Source organism: Hyperolius riggenbachi, chromosome 12, assembly GCF_040937935.1.
Source record: "Hyperolius riggenbachi isolate aHypRig1 chromosome 12, aHypRig1.pri, whole genome shotgun sequence".
Taxonomy (NCBI): Eukaryota; Metazoa; Chordata; class Amphibia; order Anura; family Hyperoliidae; genus Hyperolius; species Hyperolius riggenbachi.
Window position 1 is genome coordinate 8,228,264 of NC_090657.1, and position 27,510 is coordinate 8,255,773.

Consider the following 27,510-nt stretch of genomic DNA (forward strand, 5'->3'; position numbering starts at 1 on the left):
TAAAAATAATATTTAAAAATGTATAAATCATTAAATAATGTGTAATCATGAGAAGCAGTAATAAAACATTAAGTCTCCGGGCGCCGCTTTTAAAACGTTATTTTTCTCCGGCGCCCTTTTTTCCTATCGGGCGCCCATTAAACGATATTTATTATAGGAGTGAATGGCGGCGCCCGATTTGTCCACTAGCCTCAGGCGCCCGAATTTACTGTTACCATTAGAAGTTGCCATGCTTTACTGTACCTCTATTAGGACACAAAGGTCTGTCAATAATTAAACTAGATGGACCATGAATGCCATTTACAACATTACTTTTCATTCAGCATTATGCTTCTCAGTATTAAAGCGGAATGATACCCAGCATTTCTTCTTTGCTCTAACAAATTATTTACAGCATATTATATACAACCAGCATTTTTTTTTTTACTAGAACAGCATTCAAAGGGTTACACACAGGACTTGAGAGCTCAGTGCAGATAAATCTGGAGGCATCCGAAGTGGAAATAATGTTATCTAGTGTTTACCTAATTGTATCAAGTGAGGAATGTGACACATTCTCTGACTGTGCAGAAGCTCCTGGACACAGACAGAAACTCAAGCCATTTCTGCCTTTAATACAATATGAATAAAACCAGTTATGAATAAAATGCAAAGTCGACTCTCAAAGCAAAAAAAAAAAAAACTGTACTTTTGGGAACTTGTAATTTATAAATGAATAATAATACTTCTGCACAAATGCAAGTGTGATAACCGTATGGCATATAAAAAGTAGGGAAACATGTTTCTATTGAATATTATGTCAGGGTTTTACACAGCTTTGAGGTTGTAGCGAATGAGAGATTACAGAACAAGGCCAGCCCATGGGGTGCTTTGCTCCATTCCCATCATGTAAGGATTCCCATAAGCAGAGCTCACCTGCTGCTGAAGGAAGGTGCTCCCTTGTATCAGAGGAGATAAGCCACTTGTGAACTGCTGACTCTCCAGGCTGAAGTTTACACTTACACTTATGGGGCTCAGCTTGTCTTTAAGCTCTGTTTCATCCTATGAGAAACGAAAAGATCATTTCAGGGTTATGCTGACAGCTACGCCAGTGTCTGCTAATGGTGGTGGCACACACCTGCAGATAGGCCATGGCACTATAACAGGTCGCGGGCGAGTTGCTCAGGATGTGCATAATCATGGTTTGGTTAAGCTCTGGAGGGTCAGTGAAGAAGGCTCTGCGAAGAAATCTGCTCTTCTGACTATCCAGCTGAACATCAGCAGAAAAAGCTGAAAGATGGCAGCAGAGCAGGAATGGTTTTAATGGGTGATAAGCAAATATAGCCATCGACATTTTTGCAAATAGGTCACATTTTAACAGAGATGACAAGACAAGGGGCTGTCATGTGGACCAGTGTTTGTGATTTCAAATTTATTTTTTGCAGCTTCTAGGATGCGGTTGACAGGTGAGTGGTTAGGGAGGGGACCGTGTGGGAGATGTGCCTACACGGGGCGTCCCTGTAAACGACGCAATTCACGATTGCGTCCAACCGAAGCCTCCCACCTGAATGCTAATCTATGTAATTCCTGCTAGGTATGGTACAGCAGGCAAAGGGTGTATGACAGTGCACCTGATTGGCTGACTGGCGTCTGCTGGCCAGATAGAGGCAGGATATTGCTCTAGCTGGAAGTTAGCAATTGTGTTTGTTGCAGTTGGCATTCAGTTTAGAGGTGGTGGGGTGAGTTCCCTGGAGGTGAGAGGTTGAGGGCTTGCCCGCACTTCCCTCTAGGTGTCGCATGGTGGTTTGGGGGCCCCAGTGAGTGAGAGAGACCTGGGGCCCCTGGGCTGTCATGTGGACCAGTGTTTGTGATTTTAAATTTATTTTTTGCAGCTTCTAGGATGCGGTTGACAGGTGAGTGGTTAGGGAGGGGACCGTGTGGGAGATGTGCCTACACGGGGCGTCCCTGTAAACGACGCAATTCACGATTGCGTCCAACCGAAGCCTCCCACCTGAATGCTAATCTATGTAATTCCTGCTAGGTATGGTACAGCAGGCAAAGGGTGTATGACAGTGCACCTGATTGGCTGACTGGCGTCTGCTGGCCAGATAGAGGCAGGATATTGCTCTAGCTGGAAGTTAGCAATTGTGTTTGTTGCAGTTGGCATTCAGTTTAGAGGTGGTGGGGTGAGTTCCCTGGAGGTGAGAGGTTGAGGGCTTGCCCGCACTTCCCTCTAGGTGTCGCATGATGGTTTGGGGGCCCCAGTGAGTGAGAGAGACCTGGGGCCCCTGGGCTGTCATGTGGACCAGTGTTTGTGATTTTAAATTTATTTTTTGCAGCTTCTAGGATGCGGTTGACAGGTGAGTGGTTAGGGAGGGGACCGTGTGGGAGATGTGCCTACACGGGGCGTCCCTGTAAACGACGCAATTCACGATTGCGTCCAACCGAAGACTCCCACCTGAATGCTAATCTATGTAATTCCTGCTGGGTATGGTACAGCAGGCAAAGGGTGTATGACAGTGCACCTGATTGGCTGACTGGCGTCTGCTGGCCAGATAGAGGCAGGATATTGCTCTAGCTGGAAGTTAGCAATTGTGTTTGTTGCAGTTGGCATTCAGCTTAGAGGCGGTGGGGTGAGTTCCCTGGAGGTGAGAGGTCCAGGGCTTGCCCGCACTTCCCTCTAGGTGTCGCATGGTGGTTTGGGGGCCCCAGTGAGTGAGAGAGACCTGGGGCCCCTGGGCTGTCATGTGGACCAGTGTTTGTGAAGGTACTATCAGTCACTGGAGCTATATAACCAAGTCTGAACCTTACCAGAGGGGCTGATAGGTTCTAATAGCAAAGAGCACCTCACCAGTGGCTAGGGTCCACTGGTGAGTAGAGAAGTCAGACAGGCAAGATACGATAACAGGCAGGCAGAGATAGTATAAAATCGGCAGGCAAGAGAGTACTGAATATCAGGCAGAGCAGAGGTTCAGCAACTAAGTCAGAAAGGCAGAGGTACAGAATCGTTTAGCAATAGCAAGGTCAGAGAGTAGCCAGAATCATACCCAGGTTATCAGAATACAATGTAATAATAACTAACTATAGATAGATGTATATTGCAAACACTGCATATACATCTATCATCAACAGGAACCTCACTAGGTTTGAGCGCTAACACGAGTGTATTCGCAACAGCAGACCAGTTGCCAATGATCTGTGAAGGCTTAAGAAGCCGAGGAGAGCCCAGCGCCACGCCCCCTAGCAATCAGCCAATCCTAGCGGTGCGAGTCACTCCTGACATCAGCCGTCCGGCAGGTCAGCTGACGCGCCTTCCTTCCAGCATAAAGGTCCTGTCTCCGCGTGCGATACAGAGACCCTATGAGCAAGAGACAATACCGTTCCCGGCATACTGGACGCCGCCGGAACGGATAAGGCCTGTGAACAGGGAACAAAGGCGGCTGCTGGTATAGCCTGCGTATCCGCAGCCGCCATGGTTTCAGATGTTACAGGTCCATTGCATAATTTCTAAGCTGGTGTGACTAAAGTCAAGTCTGGGTTGCATTGGGTGAGTGCACATTGCACATCCTTATTGCTAGAGTGACCAGACGTCCCGGATTGCCCGGACACGTCCCGGATTCGGGGTCCGCTGTCCCAGGCTTAATGAGGTCCCGGGAAACGTCCCGCTTTCAGCAGCGGGACGTCCCGGCCTCGGGACTCTGGCCACTCTCTCCTCAATGAACTGGTAGCGGCGTCTATAGACGCCGTGCCAGTTCATTGCCTGCAGCCCCGCTCCAGCCTCCTCTTCCGGTGTCTGTTTCCGACACCGGCAGGCGAGCAGGGCTACGGCAAGATGGCTGCCGAAGCCCTGTACTGGAGACCTATTTGTGTCTCCAGTACAGGGCTTGGGGCGCCATCTTGCCGTAGCCCTGTCAGCGCGGGAGAGAAGAGCAGGAGGAACAAGACGGTCCCGGGACGGAGCAGCGCGCCAGAGGCCGTAGACTTCTGCCAAGTGAGTAAATGCTTTCTTTTCCAGGTGAAATGTTTGCCCGCATTAGGTTTCTTTTCCAGGTGAAATGTTTGCCCGCATTGTTTCTTTTCTAGCGAAATGTTTGCCCGCATTGCGTTTCTTTTCTAGCGAAATGTTTGCCCGCATTGTTTCTTTTCTAGCGAAATGTTTGCCCGCATTGTTTCTTTTCTGGTTAAATGTTTGCCCGCATTGTTTCTTTTCTAGCGAAATGTTTGCCCGCATTGTGTTTCTTTTCTGGTGAAATGTTTGCCCGCATTGTTTCTTTTCTAGCGAAATGTTTGCCTGCATTGTTTCTTTTCTGGTGAAATGTTTGCCCGCATTGCGTTTCTTTTCTGGGGAAATGTTTGCCTGCATTGTTTCTTTTCTAGCGAAATGTTTGCCCGCATTGCGTTTCTTTTCTAGCGAAATGTTTGCCCGCATTGTGTTTCTTTTCTGGTGAAATGTTTGCCCGCATTGTTTCTTTTCTAGCGAAATGTTTGCCCGCATTGTTTCTTTTCTGGTGAAATGTTTGCCCGCATTGCGTTTCTTTTCTGGGGAAATGTTTGCCTGCATTGTTTCTTTTCTAGCGAAATGTTTGCCCGCATTGCGTTTCTTTTCTGGTGAAATGTTTGCCCGCATTGTTTCTTTTCTAGTAAAATGTTTGCCCGCATTGCGTTTCTTTTCTGGTGAAATGTTTGCCCGCATTGTTTCTTTTCTAGCGAAATGTTTGCCCGCAGTGCGTTTCTTTTCTAGCTAAATGTTTGCCCGCATTGCGTTTCTTTTCTGGCGAAATGTTTGCCCGCAGTGCGTTTCTTTTCTAGCGAAATGTTTGCCCGCATTGCGTTTCTTTTCTGGTGAAATGTTTGCCCGCATTGTTTCTTTTCTAGCGAAATGTTTGCCCGCAGTGCGTTTCTTTTCTGGTGAAATGTTTGCCCGCATTGTTTCTTTTCTAGCGAAATGTTTGCCCGCAGTGCGTTTCTTTTCTAGCGAAATGTTTGCCCGCAGTGCGTTTCTTTTCTGGTGAAATGTTTGCCCGCATTGCGTTTATTTTGTACCGACATGTTGCCCGCATTGCGTTTATTTTGTACTGACATGTTGCCCGCATTGCGGTTATTTTGTGCTGACATGTTGCCTATTGCGTTTATTTTCTGGTGTCCGGGGTAACTGTTTCTGCATTTATTATTTAATGGTCATAGATGGCTATGTTTGCTGCTTTGTGGTTACGGTATACTAGTAGCATCACACAGTTTCTGCACACCCATGATGCAAAGTCTCGTTTGTCCACATCATGGCGTAAACACTGCTTTCTTATGCCTCGCTGTTACATCATTACGTTAGCTCCGCCCATACAATGTCATGGCCACGCCCATTTTTCGGCGCGGCGCAACCCCCCCCCCCCAGTCTTCGCCGCTGCGCGCTCAGTCCTCCCCACTGTGCGCGCCCCCCCCCCCCCCCCCCGCCGCCCCCCCCCTCCCCGTCCCAGGTTGGACCCACAAAAATATGGTCACTCTATTATTGCCCTAGATATTGCTTACCAGAAAAACCTGTATAACCACTTCATTACCACTGGTATAAACCGCTCTCAAACAGGGGCCTTTGTACACACGCTAGATTATTGGCAGAGCAAGCCCAGAATGGCCACCTTGGCTGAAAACCATCTAGCATGTGTACCAAGCTTTAAGGTGGCCATACACTGGTCGATTTGCCAACAATTTCGACCAACAGATAGATCCCTCTCTGATCGAATCTGATCAGAGAGGGATCGTATGGCTGCCTTTACTGCAAACAGATTGTGAACCGATTTCAGCCTGAAACCGTTCACAATCTGTTGTGGTGGTAGTTCTGCCGCCGTTCCCCCCCCTCCCCCCCCCCGCCGCATACATTACCTGCTCCGCCGGCGCGACTGCCCCCGGTCACCGCTGCTCCGTCTCCGCTCTGGTCTCCAGGTCCGGCATGCTTTACTTCTTCCTGCCCGGCAGGAAGGTTAAACAGTAGAGCGCCCTCTACTGTTTAAACTTCCTGCCGGGCTAGAAGAAGTGAAGCATGCCAGACCCGGAGACCAGACCAGCGCGGAGACGGAGCAGCGGTGACCGGGGGAGCAGGTAATGTATGCGGGCTCTATTGCGTCGGTCGTCGGGCACTCGAACGCCGCTAGCGACGCGCTCCTTACCCGCGGGCGATCGACGGTAATTTTCCGCATGGAGCGATCGACGGGATCGGACGAAATGGATCGAAATTCGGCGTGTTGCAGGAACAATGTGACAGCAGATTCGATCCCAGTGATCGAATCTGCTGTCGATCTGGCGGGAATCGGCCTAGTGTATGGCCAGCTTTACAGGCATAACCTATTATCCTGTCTGACACCAAACTACAGCTTGCATAGTGCCTGAAGAAGCAGGTTACAGAATCTCTCCTCACTCACCCATTATCATATAAATAGCAGGAATAGAAAAGCAGCGCAAAAGGCTGGGGGATGTAAGCAAGGACAATAGCAATGGATCTGAAGGCCCTTTAGAAGGCATACACCACATAAACAGGATTTTAAGATCTGCAAAAAGTTAGTCAAGCGTGATTTTGTTTCTGCAAATGTGGGCTGTTTCACCCTTTATCAGCCAATTTATTTAGAGGCTTGCAAGTGCTTCAGGCCAATTTTTTTTAGCACATTTTTAATTCCTTACTTGTTGCATTCCCTTGCTTCTAATTAGTACTGCTGTAATGTGTATTTATCGCCACTTGTCACTAGAGGGCAGTGTAAGACAATAACAGAGTACTTCTGCTTTCAGTTTCTATATTTTCTACTAGTAGAGATAGATTAAAGCATTCCAAGAATTTACACCACGAGTTCTGCCGCGTGATGACAAATGCAGTGCACTTATCTCAAAAAAGATCACTCTATTGAAGCTGCTAATGGTTTAACATGTGCAGGCTTCGGGGAGCAGATATACAGGCAACCTTGTAAATCCTACATACACTTTAATATCAGAGCGTATATGAAAGCATTCTGGTGCATTGTTCTTACCCAGCATCTCAGGTAGACTGTTCCCAGAGGTCTGAACGCACACACTCACCATGAAACTAGGAAAGAAAACCAAAGAAAAATGATATTTTGTAAAAGGATGCTCAGTTTTTGTATACATACTTAATACAGAATTATTAATTAACTAGTAGACCTAAGCCCGTTTAAAAACGGCCTCTAGGTCTGTGTCAGAAGGAGGCCCTCTCCTCTCCTCCCTCCCTCCCCTGTGACCGCCGCTGCCGCCGCACAGTCAGCGCGCATGCGCGCGCTCCCGCCTGACCGGCCCCTGGCCCGTCCTGCTCCCTGTGTCATGCACAGTAGTGCAAAGAATGGACACACACACACACAGGGGCGCAGAGACACAGGGAAATTATTATATAGGATACGGAAAGCAAGAAAAAGCATTGGGTATCCGATTGTAACTTTATTTCAAACAGACAGTTTTATTTACCAGCTGACGTCACCGACTCCGGGCAGCGAGCAGAGTTTCAGATCCGGGTTCAGAGAGTCTGGCAAGAAAGTAATTGAGGTTTTCAGGAGGATTACCGGACGGGCCCTGAAATAAATATTGCAAGACAGTGAAGGATGGTTGAGAGCCCTTGAAAGAGTCGAATGTTAGCACAGTTGGTGTGTTATACAAATATTGCAAACAGGATATTCACAAAGGTGGGTTACCACGAAGGCAACCACTGTGACAGCAGATGTGGATATTAGACCTGGCCCCGCTCTCTGTAGAGAAGAGTAGAACAAAGAGTAACCCCCCCTTGTGTTATAGCCTGATGAAGTTGTTATAGACCCACGAAACGCATTACACTTTGAAGTTATGAATAAAATAATTTTTTCCACTGAAAACTGACTATTTTGAGTCTGCTTGGGGAGGTAAGTCCACCACTAACTCCCTTTTTAAACTGTTTTTAAATATTTTAATCTGTACTGGCGCCTCTGTTCAAATTATACCTTATTGAAAGACAGTGGAACAGAAGAAATGGGAGAAGACAAAAACCTCAAACTACAAAAACTACTCAAACAATTCAAACGAGGCTTTAAAAAAATAAAGATAAAATATTTATGCCGCCGGGATTGCACACATTTGGCCGCAGTGAGACGGCCATCTAATTCATTTATGCGGTTGGGAATCTTAATTTCTCACATTGGCCGCAGGTGCACGCCCACTTCACATTTTGACCGGCCAGAACCCGAAGTGGCAAGACTTGGGGTGCTGGTCGTAACATATATAAATCCTCCTACCTGTAGGCATAAACTGTGTCCGCTGCAAAAGCTCCAACAATCAGATCTACAAGACAGAAAGGACAAAACAATAAAGGTTGTGTGCTATTATAAAAACATTCCTGACTGCCATAGTCAGATCCACTGAGAGCATTTTAACTGCTTCCGGACTGAAGCAGTACGAATCTACGTCCTGCAGGTGGTGCTGTGGCTCTGACAGAATGTAGACTTTACTGCTTCAGAAACCGTACATACCCGCCGCTACAACGATCGCGTCACAATCCCATTGGTTTACATTGACGGACAGGGTCAGGAGTCAATGAAAGTGGCTCCTGAGTCCTGAATGGCACACCCAGCTCTGCCGTCATAGTGATGACAGAGAGAGGAGTCTGCGGCGGTGGGAGAGCGGAGTGACCAGCTAGAATGGCGGGTCTGTGCGGCCATTCATCAGTATACGGCTGTTTTTGGTCCATAAAGAGGAACTGTCACATAAATTTTAAAATTTAAAACACATACAAATAAGAAGTACATTTCTTGCAGAGTAAAATGAGCCATAAATTACTTCTCTCCTATGTTCCTGTCACTTACAGTAGGTAGTAGAAATCTGACATTACCGACAGGTTTTGGTCAGTCCATCTTTTCATGGGGGATTCTCAGCATGGCCTTTATTCTTTATAAAGACAGTCCCTGAAAATGATTAATACAAAGATGCTGGCCAGCCTCCCTGCTCGCTGTATACTTTTTTGGCAGTTGGACGGAGCTACTGCCATTCACTAAGTGCTTTTAAAAATAAAGAAAATGCTGAGAACACTCCGTGAGAAGATGGACTAGTCCAAAACCTGTCGGTAATGTCAGATTTCTGCTACCTACTGTAAGTGACAGCAACATATGAGAAAAGTAATTTATGGCTCATTTTACTCTGGAAGAAACGTACTTCTTATTTGTATATGTTGACATGTATTTTACATTTTAAGATTTTCGGGGCAGAGGTCCTTTAAGGGGCCAGAGACTGCTGGTACACAAGTGGTTAAAGCTGAGCTAATATGAAATCAAATAGGTAAAATTCATTATAAATACTGTATTACCTTTTGGCCTGTAACTTTTAGATTCAAAAACCCATTGCTTAGCTCTGCATGCCTGCCGGTGTATATATATCCATAAAGGCTGAAGACTTCTTCTACTTGGCTAAATTCTTCTGCAACAGACAGGTCTTAAATTTGCTCACCCCCTGCATCCTATAGATTAAAATTCTTCCTTCCCTTGTAGACACATATAGATCTATTCACTTAACCCTGTTAAACTTTACACATACAGTTTACAGGACTTTGTACACATTTGTAACACTTTATGCAATTTTTGTAAATTGCATTGTATACGGTCCCACCTGAATGACCTGCCCACTGTCTGAGCCCAACGAGCAGGGGAAACAAGCAGTACTGCAGTAGCAGCAGTGGATCGGGTGACAAAACAAAAATCGGGAACTCAAATGGTGTAGTATGTCAGTTACACTGAAAACAATACAACGATAAAAGGGCTACTCACAAAGGTTAAAAAAGTGCGGTGGCTTACGTCAATGAGACAATGAAGACCAATTCACGTATTAATAGAATTTTATTGCACTGGCAACACGTTTCGTGGGTACATACCCACTTCCTCAGGCCAAACATCAGTGCCTTCAATCATCAGACAAGGTGCTTAATGCCACAGCACTAACAGCATATCAAAAACATAATTCTACCTATAACAAATACTACAGACAACATTGTATAACAAATAATAATTAATAACATTCAAACAAATGTATGCATGGCCAGGCCGAGGCAGAGGCGAGAGAGGCTCCAGCCTCAGGGCGCAGTGTAGGAGGGGGCGCACAACTAGCTATCATTCCCCTATTGTGTTTGAAGCAGAGAGAAATAAGAAAAGGGGATACATGGCAGTGACTGCAAGCCAGATAACTAGAGATTAAGGTGTTGGGGGCCCTGGGGCACCTCTTAGTATAATAGCAACCGGTGTGTGGTGGCTGGAGTGGAAGGGAAGGAGGGGCGCACTTTAATGTCTCAGCCTTGGGTGCTGGAGGACCTTGTCCCGGCTCTGAATTTATGCATATAGAATTTGATTTCAACTATCAGAGGCAACTATCAGTGACAGAGGAGTTACATGTAATTTAATGTAACTCCTCTGTCACTGATAGTTGCCTCTGATAATTGAAATCAAATTCTATATGCATACATTTGTTTGAATGTTGTTAATTGATTTTCGTTATACAATGTTTACTGTAGTATTTGTTATAGGTAGAATTATGTTTTTGATATGCTGTTAGTGCTGTGGCATTAAGCACCTTGTCTGATTGTAGGCACTGCTATTTGGCCTGAAGAAGTGGGTATGTACCCACGAAACGCGTTGCCAGTGCAATAAAATTCTATTAATACGTGAATTTGTCTTCATTGAAGTAAGCTGCCTCACTTTTACATTTTATTTGTTTTTAATGTATTTTATCTTCTCTGGGCGCCTCTTTCCCCTTTATCCTGTGCCTTCAGACTCTTTTCGGAGGGGGATCAATCCTCTTTGACCAATTTAGGTCATTTGAGGTTTGCTTTTACCAAGAGTGTGAGTATCTCCAGCTGCGTCTGGTCACCCGAGTGGAGTCGGGGTTATACATCTCCACCTGCTTCTAGGGGTCGGCTGCCCTTCTGCAACCCATCTTTGTGAGTATAATCCATCCGCATATTTTACATACTTCTGGGACTGCGACATACTGCACCATCTGGGCTCCTGTTGTCTCTGTGTTTTCTGTCTGCAGGTGCAATTTTTATTATCCCTACTTTTTGTCTACACACAAAGGTGGGTTGCCGGGGGCAACCAACCACAGGAAACAGGTGGAGATAATCAACCCGTCTCCACTCGGGGTGTCCCAGCCTGGGACTGGTGGTGGTCGCTTCTTCTTTAACCATTTATGCCACGCGGGCGTGAGCTTCACATCCACAGCGGCAGCTGCTAGAGCCGCAGGGACATGCTAGTCACGTCCCTGCAGTTTGGGTGGTCTGTGGGCGATCCTGCAGGCAGATTCCCGCGATCGCACTGCTGCCGCTAACAGAGGGGATTGGCTGCAGGAGACAGAAGTCCCCTGTGCCAATCCGTACATGTCCGCCGAGAATAAACACGGTTTCTATTCAAAAACAGTGTTTATTCTTACATAGAGCAACCACACTATCTCCCGCTGCTGATTTCCGCCGGTTTCCGCCGCCCGATCGTTAAATATCCCTGTCGGCAATGTGGTCACAGGTTTCCAATGGAAACCTGCGTCACTTCCTTAGTTACAATGTAACAACACATTGTATCCTATGTAGGGTACAAAGTACGCTAATAGGATTTTTGCTCAGTGGGGACATCCTGTGGCCAAATAGTAAAATACAACTACTGACTTGAGGGGGGGGGGGGTAATAAGATCTATGACAAGAGGGCATAAATTATTAAATAATGAGCTAAAAATTAGTGATGGATGTAAAACTGAAAAAATGCACCTTTATTTCCAAATAAAATATTGTCACCATACATTGCACTAGGGTTATAATTTTAACATTGCAATAACCAGGACAAATGGCCAAATAAAATGTGTGGATTTTAATTATGGTAGCATGAATTATTTTAAAACTATAATGGCCGAAAACTGAAAAAATACAGATTTTTTCCAATTTCTTTATTATTATTCCCATCATAATGCATTTAGAATAAAATAATTCTTAGTATAATGTACCACCCAAAGAAAGCCTAATTGGTGGCGGAAAAAACAAGGTATGAACCATTTCTTTGTAATAAGTAGTGATAAAGTTATTGGGGAATGAATGGGAGGAGCGCTGACAGGTGAAAATTCCTCTCGTACATAAGGTGAAATATACTCGCGGGCTGAAATGGTTAAAAGACGGCTTCAAACATGGTCTGTTTTTGAACCCCACCCACAACAAGTATGGAGGCGTGACTAAGCACAATGAAGGTAAAGAAGAGCCCAGGGGTTTATAAAACTGAGTTAAAAACAACAGTAAATATGATAGATGAGGTGGCGTACCTCAATAAGGACATTCTCATAGGAGAAAAGAGAATTTTATTTTTGCACAAACAACACGTTTCACGGGTCTAAGCCCGCTTCCTCAGGCCAATAGGAGTGCCAGAGTATGTATAGCCAATATGCATGAAGCGCTCCATGCCTACTGGCTCTACGTACTCTGGCATGAAGCGCTCCATGCCTACTGGCTCTACATACTCTGGCATGAAGCGCTCCATGCATACTGGCTCTACATACTCTGGCATGAAGCGCTCCATGCATACTGGCTCTACATACTCTGGCATGAAGCGCTCCATGCATACTGGCTCTACATACTCTGGCATGAAGCGCTCCATGCATACTGGCTCTACATACTCTGGCATGAAGCGCTCCATGCATACTGGCTCTACATACTCTGGCATGAAGCGCTCCATGCATACTGGCTCTACATACTCTGGCATGAAGCGCTCCATGCATACTGGCTCTACATACTCTGGCATGAAGCGCTCCATGCCTACTGGCTCTACATACTCTGGCATGAAGCGCTCCATGCATACTGGCTCTACATACTCTGGCATGAAGCGCTCCATGCATACTGGCTCTACGTACTCTGGCATGAAGCGCTCCATGCATACTGGCTCTACATACTCTGGCATGAAGCGCTCCATGCATACTGGCTCTACATACTCTGGCATGAAGCGCTCCATGCCTACTGGCTCTACATACTCTGGCATGAAGCGCTCCATGCATACTGGCTCTACATACTCTGGCATGAAGCGCTCCATGCATACTGGCTCTACATACTCTGGCATGAAGCGCTCCATGCATACTGGCTCTACATACTCTGGCATGAAGCGCTCCATGCATACTGGCTCTACATACTCTGGCATGAAGCGCTCCATGCCTACTGGCTCTACATACTCTGGCATGAAGCGCTCCATGCATACTGGCTCTACATACTCTGGCATGAAGCGCTCCATGCATACTGGCTCTACATACTCTGGCATGAAGCGCTCCATGCATACTGGCTCTACATAGTCTGGCATGAAGCGCTCCATGCATACTGGCTCTACATACTCTGGCATGAAGCGCTCCATGCATACTGGCTCTACATACTCTGGCATGAAGCGCTCCATGCATACTGGCTCTACATACTCTGGCACGCTTATACTCCAGTATGCATAGGATGTCAATGCGTCCAATCGTCCGCCTTCAGCTGCCTTCCTGGTCGCATGGGACGCCAATGCGTTCCTCCATCCACCTCCAGTCCCATTTCCAGGTCACATGGGACGCCAGCCTATGACCACTTTCGGATTAGGATCCAGAACTTCCCGTGCGTGCCTGCGCTCATTAAACAGCTGCCATGAATGGAGCAGCCTCCCCTATATGCGGGACTCCACACAAACTGCCTGGCAAGCCCACAATGGAGTACCTGCAAGCGCTGCCCCTGTCACCTGACATCGATGGCATATGGAGACTCTCCTGAAGTGTCCCATCCGGGACAGGAAAATAAACTGAGGTACTTCTGTGGATATTATCTACTTATACTGGCTGCCTGCTCGTTAGGCAAATCTGTATCTCTTTTAGCTTCCTGTCCACAGTGGGAGGGGAGACAAAACTCAAGGAGGGGTGTTGTCCTGATAGACGTCCTGGGAAATTGGGACGCAATACATAAAAAGCGGAAACTGATGCTCAACGGAACGTCATGAAACAAAGGGGCTGGAAGAGGGGGCTGCACATGGAATGGGAGGGGCACTGCTGTACACGGATGTTACACATGGAAGAGGGGTTGCACATGAAATGGGAGGGGCTGCAGTACATGGATGTTACACATGGAAGAGGGGGCTGCACATGGAATGGCAGGGGCTGCTGTACATGGATGTTACACATGGAAGAGGGGGCTGCACATGGAATGGGAGGGGCTGCTGTACATGGTTGTTACTCATGAAAGAGAGGGCTGCACATGGAATGGGATGGGCACTGCTCCACAAGAAAGATGAGCCATAATATACTTGGCCTAGGGCCTTGATCAGCACTGCACAATGCTGTACTAAGTACTGTATTTTTTGGACTATAAGACTCACTTTTTCTTCCCCAAAAACAAAAGTTTGCTTTCTTAAAACAGAAGGAATTTGCAATAATTCAGGTTGGAGTGAGCTTGAGATGTCTCCCAGGCACCACTGCTGAATATATGCAAATTAACCATTGTCTTCCCCAAAAGTGGGGGAAAAAAGTCACTGCATCTTATAGTCCAAATGCAGGGAGTTCCTGACTTGTGAATGCCTGCCAATACCAACCTCCGACCTGCTGCAATGTCGGGGACTTCCTGTACTGTGCCCATGCAGAGGAGGACACAGGGACACAAAGGGGCATTGAGGAGGACACAAGGGAGACACAAAGGGGTAATAGAGAAGGAAACAAGCGAAAACATGGGGGACACAGGGAGAAACAAGAGGTACAAGGAGGCATGAGGTACAAAGGGGGCATAACCCACAAGACGCCCCTTCACCATGGATGCACCAGGTTTAGTATATATTTTTCCCCTGGTTTTTGGCCTCTAAACGTAGGTGCGTCTTATGGTCCGAAAAATACGGTACTCCTGAAATATTTAACAAAACTGCTGAAAATGTTGTAATGCTTACAGTTAAAGAGAAACTCCAACCAAGAGTTGAACTTTATCCCAATCAGTAGCTGATACCCCCTTTTACATGAGAAATCTATTGCTTTTCACAAACAGATCATCAGGGGGCGCTGTATGACTGATATTGTGGTGAAACCCCTCCCACAAGAAGCTCTGAGGACCGCGGTACTTTTGGCAATTTCCCACAATGTAACAAGGTTCACAGACAGGAAATAGCTGTTTACAGCTGTCTCTAACAGCCAAAACAGCTAGCAGCAGCTACATCACCTGCCAGCAGTAAAAATGTCACCATGTAATAAATGTCAGAATGTAAATCGGGGAGAGGAAATATTTTACAATGAGCAAACTCTGACTAAATCATTTATACATAATTACTGTAAAAATGAAGAACTTTTTTTATTACATTATTTTCACTGGAGTTCCTCTTTAAGGCTCGTTACCTGGATATCCATTCTGATCGAGGTCTACTCCTCCTCTCAGAGCAAAGCCAAACCTGGAGGGGGGCTTCAGGGGGCTGTCCAGGATCTGTGATGGTTCCGTAGATAACCCAGTCCTCTCACCCCTGTATATGTACACACAGCCTGCTCCAGACTGTCCACCAAATGGAGAACCTACCACCACATCTACACAAATAAACAGAGGTGTATTAGAAAACGGACAGTTTGAAAAAAAAAAAAATTTGACTTGTTCCCATGGAAAAAAACACAGAATCCATGCCGTTCGTATCGCCGGGTCGTTCGTAAGTCGGGGACTACCTGTATATGAAAGTGGAATCACCAAAGATGGTGGGATGGAATTTAAGGAGGGATGACTCCACCAAATTAATTATGGTTATGCCTCAATTAGACAGCTCACCTACCGTTGTATCCATCCTGATCCAGATCTCCCAAAGAAGCAAGAGATGCTCCAAACTGCCCATAGACACGAGTCCCGCTGAGGATCTGAGGAGTGGTGTCCAGAAGCTTAGGACCTTTCTGCATATAGACATAGACACGCCCAACTTCCTGGAGTTGTCCTCCTGTCCTGCGCTCCATGAAGAGAGGGGCTCCCACCAGCAGGTCATCCAGGCTGCAACCAAACATACGTACAGCAGCTCTGTAGTACATACATGAAGCTACACTCCCAGCAAATAGAGAACAGCCTCAATGCAATCCAGTTATGCGTTCAATGAAAAATGACTAAATACATTTTAAGGATCAATATCAGTCACAGTTTGTCAAGTAGGTAGCAGGAAAAAAAGGGCGCCGGCTGCGGGTGGTCAAAAAGGGCGTCGCCATTGACTTTAAAGAGAATCTGTATTCACAAAATGAAGTATGAACAAACATCCCTGCCTTTTTGGGGTCATCTCTTAGCCCCCTCTGTAATATTTCCGCTGCAATAAAGAGGGTAAAAAAAACGTTTTATAAACTGTTTTGTAAACAGAAAGGATGGCCACCAAAACAGGAAGTAAATCAGCAGAGCAGTGAACTCAGTTTATACACAGTAAGTACACAGAGAATTCAGTGAGTTACACATTGAATTCAGTCTCCAGAGGTTATGTGCAAGTTTTGAAAGAGCTCTGTGTCAATGAAGCATGACAAGCTGTGTCTTTAGAGCCTGTAGTCTCAGGTCTAAACTCCTGTCAGCCTGACAGGCAGCTTCCTCATCAGCCAGCTATTCTTTGTTCAGTTTATCAGTCTGTGTTTATCAGCCTCACAGATAGCAGACAAGATGAGAGTGAGAGCAAGGAAATTGTCTGTGAGGAATAATCATCACATGACAGGAGCACTGGAGGGGCTTGGAAGGAGTTAACTTGTTCACAGTACTGAAGAGTTGGCAGCCTTCTAGACACAGCCGACAAAGACAAGTCTGACAGGGGAAAGATAAGTTGATTTATTACAAAGACCGTGCAAGTAGAAAGTGCTGCAGTAAGCCAGAGCACAATGGAACAGCCTTAGGAACTTGTAGGATAGGAGAAATACTGCTAACATTTTTGTTACGAGGTCTCTTTAATACAATTATCGTCAATACAGCGAATAAAGCAGAAAAAAGGGCGCCGCGATAAATATCGTTAGCAGCATTAGAACATTATTTTTTTTTTAGAATGTTATCGTTTTAGACGCTTGCAGCGTTATAGTTTTTGCCACATTATTTTTGTTTATATTTACAATATTTTACGTTATCAAAGATATTATTGTTTCTACGTGTAAAAGGGTGTTTCTGCAGAGGGAGTGGTTAGAGTTAGGCACCACCAGGGGGAGTGGTTAGGTTAGGCACCACCAGGGAGGGGGTTAGGGTTAGGCACTACCCGGGGGGGGGTTAGTTTTAGGCACCACCAGGGGAGGGTTCTGTGTGAGGGTAGGATTGGGTTAAGCTGTATTGTTGAATTACATAACGATATTTAACGTTAATATCTTTTCGTTACTATTTCTTGTCTGTTTTAAAACGGTATTTATTGTTAAAGCTCGACAACAATGTATATCATTATCAGATTTCATTAATAAACGGTGCCATTTCGTTGTCAACTCAGGCCCTTTTTTCATGCACGCGTCAAGCACATTAACATTTTAATGTAATTATGCTTAAAGTTTTTTTTTTTTTTTCTTTAAATGCCATTTTTGCAAACTAAAAGAAAAACTGTTGCTGCGCATGTTCAAAGTTTCTATTTTTTTCCTTAGCAACCTCCAGCAGCTCCTCACTTCCTGCCTTCCAAGTCAGGCTGAAGCAACGCCTCTTTATAAGAGCCTAACAACCCTGAAGAGCCAACAGGCAGCATGGCTTTATCTAAAACACAATCACTCGCTCGATCGCGAGGCAGGGCACTGCCCGGGGTGCAGGGGCACAGGGGCGCCTTAACCTACTGACCACCCAGGCAGCGGCTTAAAGCGGCTTTGATGGGGTAAGGCGCAATAAATTACTGTCAGTCCAAGGGGAAATAAAAATTCCGGTCCTGAAAGACTGTTGTAAGGGACTGGAGAGAAATAGATTTCCTTCTGTTTTAAGAAGGCAAATTACACCAAGCTTTGCTTTCTTAGTAGGAGGGCATTTTGGTAACTTTTATCCCTCTATACATTCCTAGTAGCTTGGGTCACCCTGAGCTGCTTGGATACTCTGCTCTTTTCACAAATAGCATTCTGCTAAGTCAGGGATAAAGAATCATTCAGAGTTCAGATTTATAGATACTCCCTAAGAAGAAGGTGTCTGGTTTATAACTGTTCTCTGCCCCCACCTTTCTGAGCCTGAGTGACTGACTGCCGTTTAAGGGTATGTAGAGAAAGTTTTCTACTCTCTGTTTTAAGAAGGCAATTACACCAAGCTTTGCTTTTTTAGTAGGAGGGCTTTTTGGTTCCTTTTATCCCCCTATACATTCCTAGTAGTTTGGGTCACCCTGAGCTGCTTGGTTACTCTGTTCTACTCTCACAAGTGTTTTTAGGAATGCATCTAATAAGGATTCATAGAAAGATTGGAGACAGTCCCTCACTATTCAGTGTACAGAGGTGACAGCACCCTACCCCCAAATGTTACTGAGTCTGCAGGGCGAGAAAGACAAACAAACAAACAGTAAACTCTGCAGACAGCCCTGTGCTCTGCTGCTAGAATGTCTGGCATGTCTAAATGTCAGGAGGCTTGCCATGACTAGCTATGTATGGAGATATCATCTGATCCTCTCACCCCTCTGGGAACACTGCACACAGCCTGAACTTCTCCCTGAATTCACCAGGACAGTGTTTGAAGTGTGTAATGGACACAGTGGGGGTTGCAGGTTTTGTCTTTCATTGTGAGAGAGTGAATAGGAGGGCAGCATCTAAAGCTCAAACAATGATAATGGACATGTAAGCAATGTGTGTAATTACATCCATCACTACTTATAATTGAAGCTGGCATAATAATGTATTTCCATTAATGCTGTCTGTTTGCCCTCTCTCTAATGCTATGTGCCACCTCACGATTTTTCCAACGATTTTCCCGATGTCCATCAAATTTTTTTTTTTGAGCGACAAGTAGTCATTTACACGATGTCGTGACATCGCTTAGCGTTGTGTGGTGAAAAGTGACCGTCACTGAGGATCGGATCTTTAAGATCCTTGACGACACCCCGTAAATTACTGCGGTCGCTTGACTTCTCAGTGGCGCCCGTCCTGTAATGTCACGTGACATCTTGCATACCCGCTGGCAAGAAGATTAATCGCTGGGCGCTTGTCATGAGGGGACACCTCGCTGGATCCATCTTCCTGTGTTGTTGCAGTCACTGTGGTGAGTGTGGAGCTTAACTTTGCTCGCCCTCACCCTCTGCTCATGCTCCCTCTCCCACTGTCTCTCTGACCAAACAACTGCTACTTGGGGAACAATGTGCACAACTATGTACACTAGTCTGAGCACTCTTCAGGGGAGCCAGTAGCATTTGGAACTATTATTGTGTATTTATATAGCACTGACATCTTCAGCACTTTACAGAGTACATAGTCATGTCACTGACTGCTCACTGGAGCTTACAATTTAATCCCTACCATAGTCAAACTGTAATGTCCTACCATATCATTATTATGTATTCATATAGCACTGACATATTCTGCAGCACATTACAGAGTACATAGTCATGTCACTGACTGTCCTCAGAGTAGCTCACAATCTAATCCAACCATAGTCATAGTCTAATGTCCTACCATATTATTATTATGTATTTATATAGCATTGCCATCTTCTGCAGCACATTACAGAGTACATAGTCATGTCACTGACTGTCCTCAGAGGAGCTCACACTCTAATCCTACCATAGTCATAGTCTAATGTCCTACCATATTATTATTATGTATTTATATAGCACTGACATCTCCTGCAGCACATTACAGAGTACATAGTCATGTCACTGACTGTCCTCAGGGGAGCTCACACTCTAATCCTACCATAGTTATAGAATAATGTCCTACCATATTATTATTATGTATTTATATAGCACTGACATCTCTTGCAGCACTTTACAGAGTCATGTCACTGACTGTCCTCAGAGGAGCTCACAATCTAATCCCTACCACAGTTATAGTCTAATATTTTCAATATAGGATTGTTTTGGGGTAAACCAGTTGACTTATTAGTATGTTTTTTAGGATGCAGGAAATGTCTGAAGTGTCTGAAGACAGAAACTCCATGCAGATTTTGCCCTGGCCAATGTTCAAGCCTAGGACTCAGCACTAAAATGCAGTAGTGCTACCCACTGAGCCTCTATTCTACTCATAGATATCTGCTCATCCATGTCATCAATTCTGACCCTCTACTACCCTTCCTCCCTCCATTCTACTTCTCTTCTCTTGTATTACTTACACTACAAACACACTGTGCTTATTTCCAGAATGGATTATGAATGAAACCACTAGGCCCAGTGCACACCAAAACCGCTAGCAGATCCTCAAACCGCTAGCGGTTTTTGGAGCAGATTTCAGAGCGATTCTAGGCATGTTTAGAGACATTTTCTAAACATGCCGAGCGTTTTTGTGAAGCAGATTACAAATCTTGTGACAGTAAAAGCTGTTACTGAACAGCTTCTGTAGCAAAAACGCCTGGAAAACTGCTCTGATCTAGCATTTTTTCAGAGCGGTTAGTATTTTTCCTATACTTTACATTGAGGCAGTATCACTTCTGCAAACCGCAAATGTGCAGCAGGAGGCACGTTTGCGGTTTGCTAAAAACCTCAAACCGCTGGTGTGCACCATCCCATTGAAATACATTAGCCAAGCATTTTCACAGACAGATGTGGTTGGCGGATCGCTGCTAAAACCGCTCGGTGTGCACTGGGCCTTAAACCACCTTACCATATCAGCCCTTCAATGTCATGATATATCCACTCTAGTCCTACCCTAACAGGTGGTAACATATTTGCAAATCTCATAATGTTTGTGAAAAATTATTCTGAAAGGAAGAATGTCTTGCTTGATAATCCAATCTTGCAATGTGACTGACATTGAAACTAGTAGTGTGGGTGTTGTATTTATTTAAGGTGCATACTGGCAGCATGTGCTGCATGACATACAATGCTGATCATCCACAAGGCAAACTTAGGCAGCTGCCTAGGGTCTAGAGATAGTTTAGGGGCCTGGTGGTTGCTAGCCCCCACCAAATCTAACTTAATGAGCCAGGTGACCATCAGTGCAGGGCCCCATTTCATAGTTATCCTTCTCTGATGGCTTATATCATGTGTGAAGTGTTCTATAATGTATATGATTTTTGTTTTATTTTTTATGGGGGGGGGGGCGCCACAGGATTTCTTGCCTGGAGTGACAAGAAGGCTAGAGGCGCCCCTGCAGGGGCAGCTACCGAAATAAGGGAGGAGGCAACTCTATAGCCACCAATGGGGGGGGGGGGTACTCTCTGGCCACCAAGGAGGAGGTCTCTCTGACTACCAACAGGGGATCTTTCTGGCTCAGTATGTGGGGGGAGGCAGCTCTCTGGCTATCTAAAGGTTGGGGGGGGGGGGGAGGTCTCTCTGGCTACCAAAAGGGGGGATCTTACTGGCTCCCTATGGAGGGGGGGGGGCATGGCTCTCTGGTTACCTAAGGGGGTCTCACTGTCTTCCTACAGGGGGGGTACAATTTATTGACCTTCACTCTGGGAGCTTTATAGCCTAGAAACTGCCCTGCATGCACGCCCCACCGACAAGCCCTGACAAGGAGATTTTGTGGGAGGTCAGCACTGGATCCTCTCTGCTGAGGTTAAAGGGAACCTAAACTGAGAAGGATATGGATTTTTCCTTTTAAAATAATGCCAGTTGCCTGACTCTCCTGCTGATTCTGTGCCTCTAATACTTTCAGCCACAGCCCCTGAACAAGCATGGAGATCAGGTGCCCTGATTGATGTCAGACTGGATTAGCTACATGCTTGTTTCAGGCGTGTGATTCAATCACTACTGCAGCCAAAGACATCAGCAGGACTGCCAGGCAACTGGTATTGTTTAAAAGGTAAAATTCCATATCGCTCTCAGTTCCCTTTAATGGAGTAGCCTCTTTAGGATTCAGAGGCTTCCCCTCCTGGGGCCCTTTTTCTCACTACCGGTACACTTTAAGTTAGCCAATAAATGGCATCATCCTGATTAAAAACGTCTTGCTAATAACTATAAGCTAAGTGAGAAATAACCACCATAAACGGATTCAGAGAGAACATGTGATCTACCTGAATAATCTATGCCCAGTATCTGTATTGTAAAGCTGCAATATCCATAAAATGCCACCAGAGGCTGCTAAAGTCAAGCAAAACAATCTCCTGCTATGATCATTCTTGTGTAAAATACTCACGCATCGCCATTAATATCAGAGACGGCCACTGAGTGACCAAAATAAGCAGCTATCTGAAAGCAAAAAAAAACATCATTCAATGTAGGAAAACCATTTTTGATGAAATATATCTCTAGCCTTCTTATCACTTTTCCCAAGTGCCTCTAAATATGGTTACCAGCAGAAGGTGAGAGTTTATTTCATCCAAGTACCTGCTGATCACAATGACTGAGCAATGTTGGGGTAATCTAGGCTACAACTTGTGTAGTTAATATTAAACCATATTAAATATACTGTATTTTTTGGATTATAAGACTCACTTTTTCTCTCCCAAAAGTGGGGGAAAAAGTCACTGCGTCTTATGGTCCAAATGCCGGGAGTTCCTGACTTGTGAATGCCTGCCAATACGAACCTTCAACAATGTCAGGGACTTCCTGTACTGTGCCCATGCAGAGAAGCATACAGGGGGACAAATGGAGGACACAGAGTGACACAAAGGGGCACAGAGGAGGACACAAGGAGGACAGAGGGGTACACAAGAGGTACAAAGGGGCCATAATCCACAAGATGCCCCTTCACCATGGATGCACCAGGTTTAGTATATATTTTTCCCCTGGTTTTGTCCTCTAAACCTAGGTGCGTCTTATGGTCAGGAGTGTCTTTCTTATAGTCCGAAAAATACGGTAATTTAGTTTCAAAAAAACCTTTATTGAATTCTGTATAGAAAAATTGACCAAGCCGCCACAATAACGCACGCAGGGGCCTATAATGAGTTCATATTAAAAAACAACATTAAAGAAAGTTAAAATAAAAAAAACAAACAGATACTCACCTAAGGAGAGGGAAGGCTCTGTGTCCTATAAAGCAGGGGTAGGGAAGCTATGGCTCGGGAGGCAGATGTGGCTCTTTTGATGGCTACATTGGCTCACATACAAATCAGTAGGGGTTGATTCACTGAGCTACACTGCTCAAGCAGCGCAGCTCAGTGTGGCAGCGCAAGTAACATTTTCAAAGTAGGCACACTACTGCTGTAGCATGCACTACTAACTTACTCGTGCTACCCCAAAACTAACGGCTGCTCCAACTGTCCCACTCTGGGCCCTGTCAGGTCCAGTGACTTTGTAGGACGAGATCCACGCACTTTGATTGGCCCAATAAGCTGCCAGTCACTTGACAGGCAGCCTATTGGGCCAAAGTGCGGGGATCTCGTCCTACTAAGTGAATCAACCCCCAAGTCAGCTAGCTAATTGTACAAGCTGTTAGTCTGTATTTCTCCTGTCTGGCTCTCTGAGAAATTGCTGATGTTGCTGAAACCCAAGAGAAGCTGAAGACGTGTCTGACACTTCTGCTGCCCAGCGGATCAATTGTATACACATCACCATGGCAACAGGGACGCAAGCCCTACTGTCCCAGTTTGAAACATATAGTATGGCTCTCATGGAATTACATTTTAACATATGTGGTGTTTATGGCTCTCTCAGCCAGAAAAGGTTCCTGACCCCTGCTATAGAGCCTTCCCATTCTCCTCCCTGGGGCCCTTGTTCCCCCGCAGGCTCCTTCATTTGAATCTCCCGCAGCAGGAGACTTCAGCAGTCTTCGGAAGCACTCGTGCTTTGGAAGAATAGCAGCTCTGTACTGCGCAGGCATGAGAGAGAGTTCTCACACTTGTGCAGTAGGGAGTGGCACGTCTTCAGAAAGTCGAGTGCTTCCGAAGCCAGCCCAATGCAGAGGAGAGCAGTCTGCGACCCATGGGTCATAGTAGACTGGTAACTGGGGACCCTGCAGAGGAACTTGGGGACCGTGAGGAGACCAGGAAAGTTCTATAGGAACAAGAGCCTTCCCACTCCTAGAGGTACAGACTAACCAGCAAGCTCATGGTGACCCAGAACTCATTGGAGTGTGTAAGGGACTACAATGGTCCTAAAAGCCCCCTTACTAAGATGTTAAGAAAAACAAAAATTTGCTTTCCTAAAACAGAAAGAATTTGCGATAATTCAGGTTGGAGTGAGCTCGAGATGTCTCCCAGGCACCACTGCTGAACATATGCAAATTAACCATTGTACCCTTAGAAGCTAAACACACCTCCAGAACCGCTGGAATGCAATGATGTGTCAGTTTGTTAAATTGTACAGAGCCATAATAATCCAACATGCATACAGACTGTTTCGGATTGTTTGATCCTCATCAGTGCATGGCATGGATTAATTTGGCTCTATGGAGTAGGGCTTGTAAACCGAGAGGTACAGACTAACCAGCAAGACACATCATTGCATTCCAGCGGTTCTGGAGGTGTGTTTAGCTTCTAAGGGTACAATGGTTAATTTGCATATATTCAGCAGTGGTGCTCTGGGAGACATCTCGAGCTCACTCCAACCTGAATTATCGCAAATTCTTTCTGTTTTAGGAAAGCAAATTTTTGTTTTTGTTTTTCTTCCCACTCCTAAGGTGAGTATCTGTTTTTTGTTTTTATTTTTTGTTTTTATTTTCACTTCAGATTCCCTTTAAGAAACAAACAGTAACTGTATAACACAACTACATGAACTTCTATACTCAGGAGCCATCAAGATAGAAATTCTTATTATAGTCTACACATCACACTATTAAACCACTATTCTGTCTTGTAAACCCATGTTTGTTTCTTAATTTGTACAGTTCCATGGAAGATGATGGCCCAATATACTGTAACTCAGTAATAACAACATTAAATGGCCTCAATTCACTAAGCTTTATCGAACACCTTATCAAACGTTTGAAAATTTACCTCATGGGTAAAAGCTAATTTTGAATTCACTGAGGTGTTATAGATTTATCGAATGTTTTATTGATAAAATGTTCAATAAATCTAGAACACCTTAGTGAATTCAAAATTAGGTTTTACTCATGAGGTAAATTATCAAACGTTTGATAAAGTGTTCGATAAAGCTTAGTGAATTGAGGCCATTGTGTTTATATGTTCTCATGTATCCACTGGCGTAACAATAGGGGAAGCAGCTCCCGTGGGGGGACCCGCTCACGGCCGTTTTGGGTGGGCAGGAGGGGTCGCAGCATGAGGGGGAGAGCTTTGCACATCAGCAGGGAGGGGGAGACACATTATGTGAAGCCCTTGCAGATCGGAGACCTCTGGTGGTGAATGGAGGTATTTATAGCTGCCGCCGCCGCTGCTGGCTCTTAGATAGATGCAGGAGTGGAGCGCAGAGGGGAGAGCCCAAGGTGAGGGAGGGGGGGGACTGTCCCCCCTCCCCGCTGATGTGCAAAGCTCTCCCCCTCATGCTGCGACCCCTCCTGCCCCCCCCCCCCCCCAAAATGGCCATGAGCGGGCCCCAGGGAGGGGGGGGGGCTTCCCGCTCAAATTCTTGCAGGGGGGCCCGGGGACTTCTAGTTATGCCCCTGCATGTATCCCCTAGGCAGCCCAGTGTTTTACCAGTTCACTTCAGATGTCAGATACCGAACATGATGCATCGGTGACATTTATTGCTGCGTGATCACATATTTACCTGATCCCCTGTGATACTGATTCATTGCTGCACCTGATCACATATTTACCTGATCCCCTGTGATACTGATTATTTGTTCTTCTGCACTGCTGTATATTTCAACCTACAAAAGAAATGAAACTCTTGTGACTATGGAACTGAACACAATGAATAGCAGATGCACTGGAAGGTGTTGTGCACAGGCAGCATGTAGCTTATAATTGTATCTGCCGGTGGTTATCAGTATAATACCAGATATGAATGAGAGTAATGAAGGAGGCTTAGCACAAAGATGTACTTAGGAATGATTCACACTGACTGAGTTGCAGTGAGTTTTGATGCACTGCACATAGGGCTTGATTCACTAAGACAAATAGCATGCCTTATCAGAGTTAACACACCTTATCAGAGTAGCTTAGCGAGCGCTAGGAACTTATGCTGCTAATTGGCAATGACAAGAGCTTCACTCTTCCTGCCCTGAGCCCCTGCTGGTCCAATCACTATAAAGGACATTATCCCTGCACTTTGATTGGCCCAATAGGCTGCCTGTCAAGTTTCCTGTCAAGTGACAGGCAGCCTATTGGGCCAATCAGAGTGCGGGGATAATGTCCTTTAAAGTGATTGGACCTGTAGGGGCTCAGGGCAGGACGAGTGGAGCTAGTCTGATATGGCATGCTATTTATCTTATTGAATCAACCCTGTAGTGTGCATTTTACATGGTAACATGATAGTCCATAGACTTTCATTTTAACATTTACACTACAACAGTGAGTTGCTGTGCAGCGCATTTCAACTCATCAGGAGTGATTAAAACACATGGAAATGCATAGAAATGCATGCTATGTGAGTTTCAGCGGATGGATTATGCAGATGAGCCCAGTTGAATCAGATGGTTTCCTTTCCCTCTACATCACTTCTCAGTGGTTTAACAATGCAGTAAAACTCATGGAAATGCACAACTCACTGACCCATTCATTAGTTTTTATTCATGCATTTTGATTCATTTCAAAGCACCTACTAGTGTGAATGAACCCCCTTTTTTACGCGTATTTTCTAACAAGATCAGGCAAACATACATTGATCGGCCATAATTTAAAGTTTTAAGTTTTAACTGCTTTATTGTTTTTGCTCAATGACACATTCATTGAAGTATGCCAGAGCTAAAATCTATGAAATACTGATTGGCCTCAAGTCCTGGGGGTGGAGATTAGGGGGGATCACGCACGCATCCCGCTTGAGTGACAAAGCCTCCTTTTGCAGATGCAGATCAGATGTTTGACTTAACAGAAACCTAAACTAAGAGGCATATGGAGGCTGCCATACTTATTCCCTTTTAAACAAAACCAGTTGCCTGGCTGTCCTGCTAATCTCTTTGCAGAAGTGTCTAAATCACACACCTAAAACAAGCATGTTGCTAATCCAGTCAGACTTCAGTCAGAAACATCTGATCTGCATGCTTGTTCAGGGGCTATGGCTACAAGTATTAGAGGCAGAGGATCAGCTGGACAGTCAGGCAATGTGCATTCTTTAAAGGGAAATAAGCTGTGGGAAAATCCAAAGTTTTATACCATTCCAAATAGTCCAAGCTGTTCTAAAGCATCCCAATTACCCTGATTTATTGGGAACAGCTGTTTTACTCAACTTAACAGGTGAAAAACAGTAGCTCTCTGCAGTTGGTTTGTGGACAGTCATGGCTAACACAAAGGAGCTCAGTGAGGACCTGCGGCTGTGCATTGTGGCTGCTCACAAGTCAGGAAAGGGCTACAAGGCCATGTCTAAATGTTTTCAAGTTCCAGTGGCTACAGTGCAAAGTATTATTAAAAAATAAAAGATGTTCCGCACTTTGGAAAATCTCAGAGGACGTGGTCGGAAGCCAAAAGTTACACCTGTGCTGGCCAAGAGGATA

The 27,510-nt window shown here is 45.3% G+C and overlaps 1 protein-coding gene across 1 annotated transcript in view; it reads right to left on the minus strand.

Annotated features, from left to right (window-relative positions):
• LOC137540895 (integrin alpha-IIb-like) overlaps positions 1 to 27,510 on the minus strand; it is a 133,463-nt gene that overhangs the window by 77,154 nt on the left and 28,799 nt on the right. Inside the window, exons 8-16 of the mRNA XM_068262080.1 lie at positions 25,675 to 25,728; positions 22,153 to 22,205; positions 15,750 to 15,958; positions 15,331 to 15,513; positions 8,232 to 8,277; positions 7,435 to 7,539; positions 6,987 to 7,042; positions 1,118 to 1,269; positions 916 to 1,041 (exon numbers count right to left, since the gene is read on the minus strand). Coding sequence (XP_068118181.1) covers positions 916 to 1,041; positions 1,118 to 1,269; positions 6,987 to 7,042; positions 7,435 to 7,539; positions 8,232 to 8,277; positions 15,331 to 15,513; positions 15,750 to 15,958; positions 22,153 to 22,205; positions 25,675 to 25,728 — 984 coding nt within the window. The remainder of the gene's footprint in view (positions 1 to 915; positions 1,042 to 1,117; positions 1,270 to 6,986; positions 7,043 to 7,434; positions 7,540 to 8,231; positions 8,278 to 15,330; positions 15,514 to 15,749; positions 15,959 to 22,152; positions 22,206 to 25,674; positions 25,729 to 27,510) is intronic.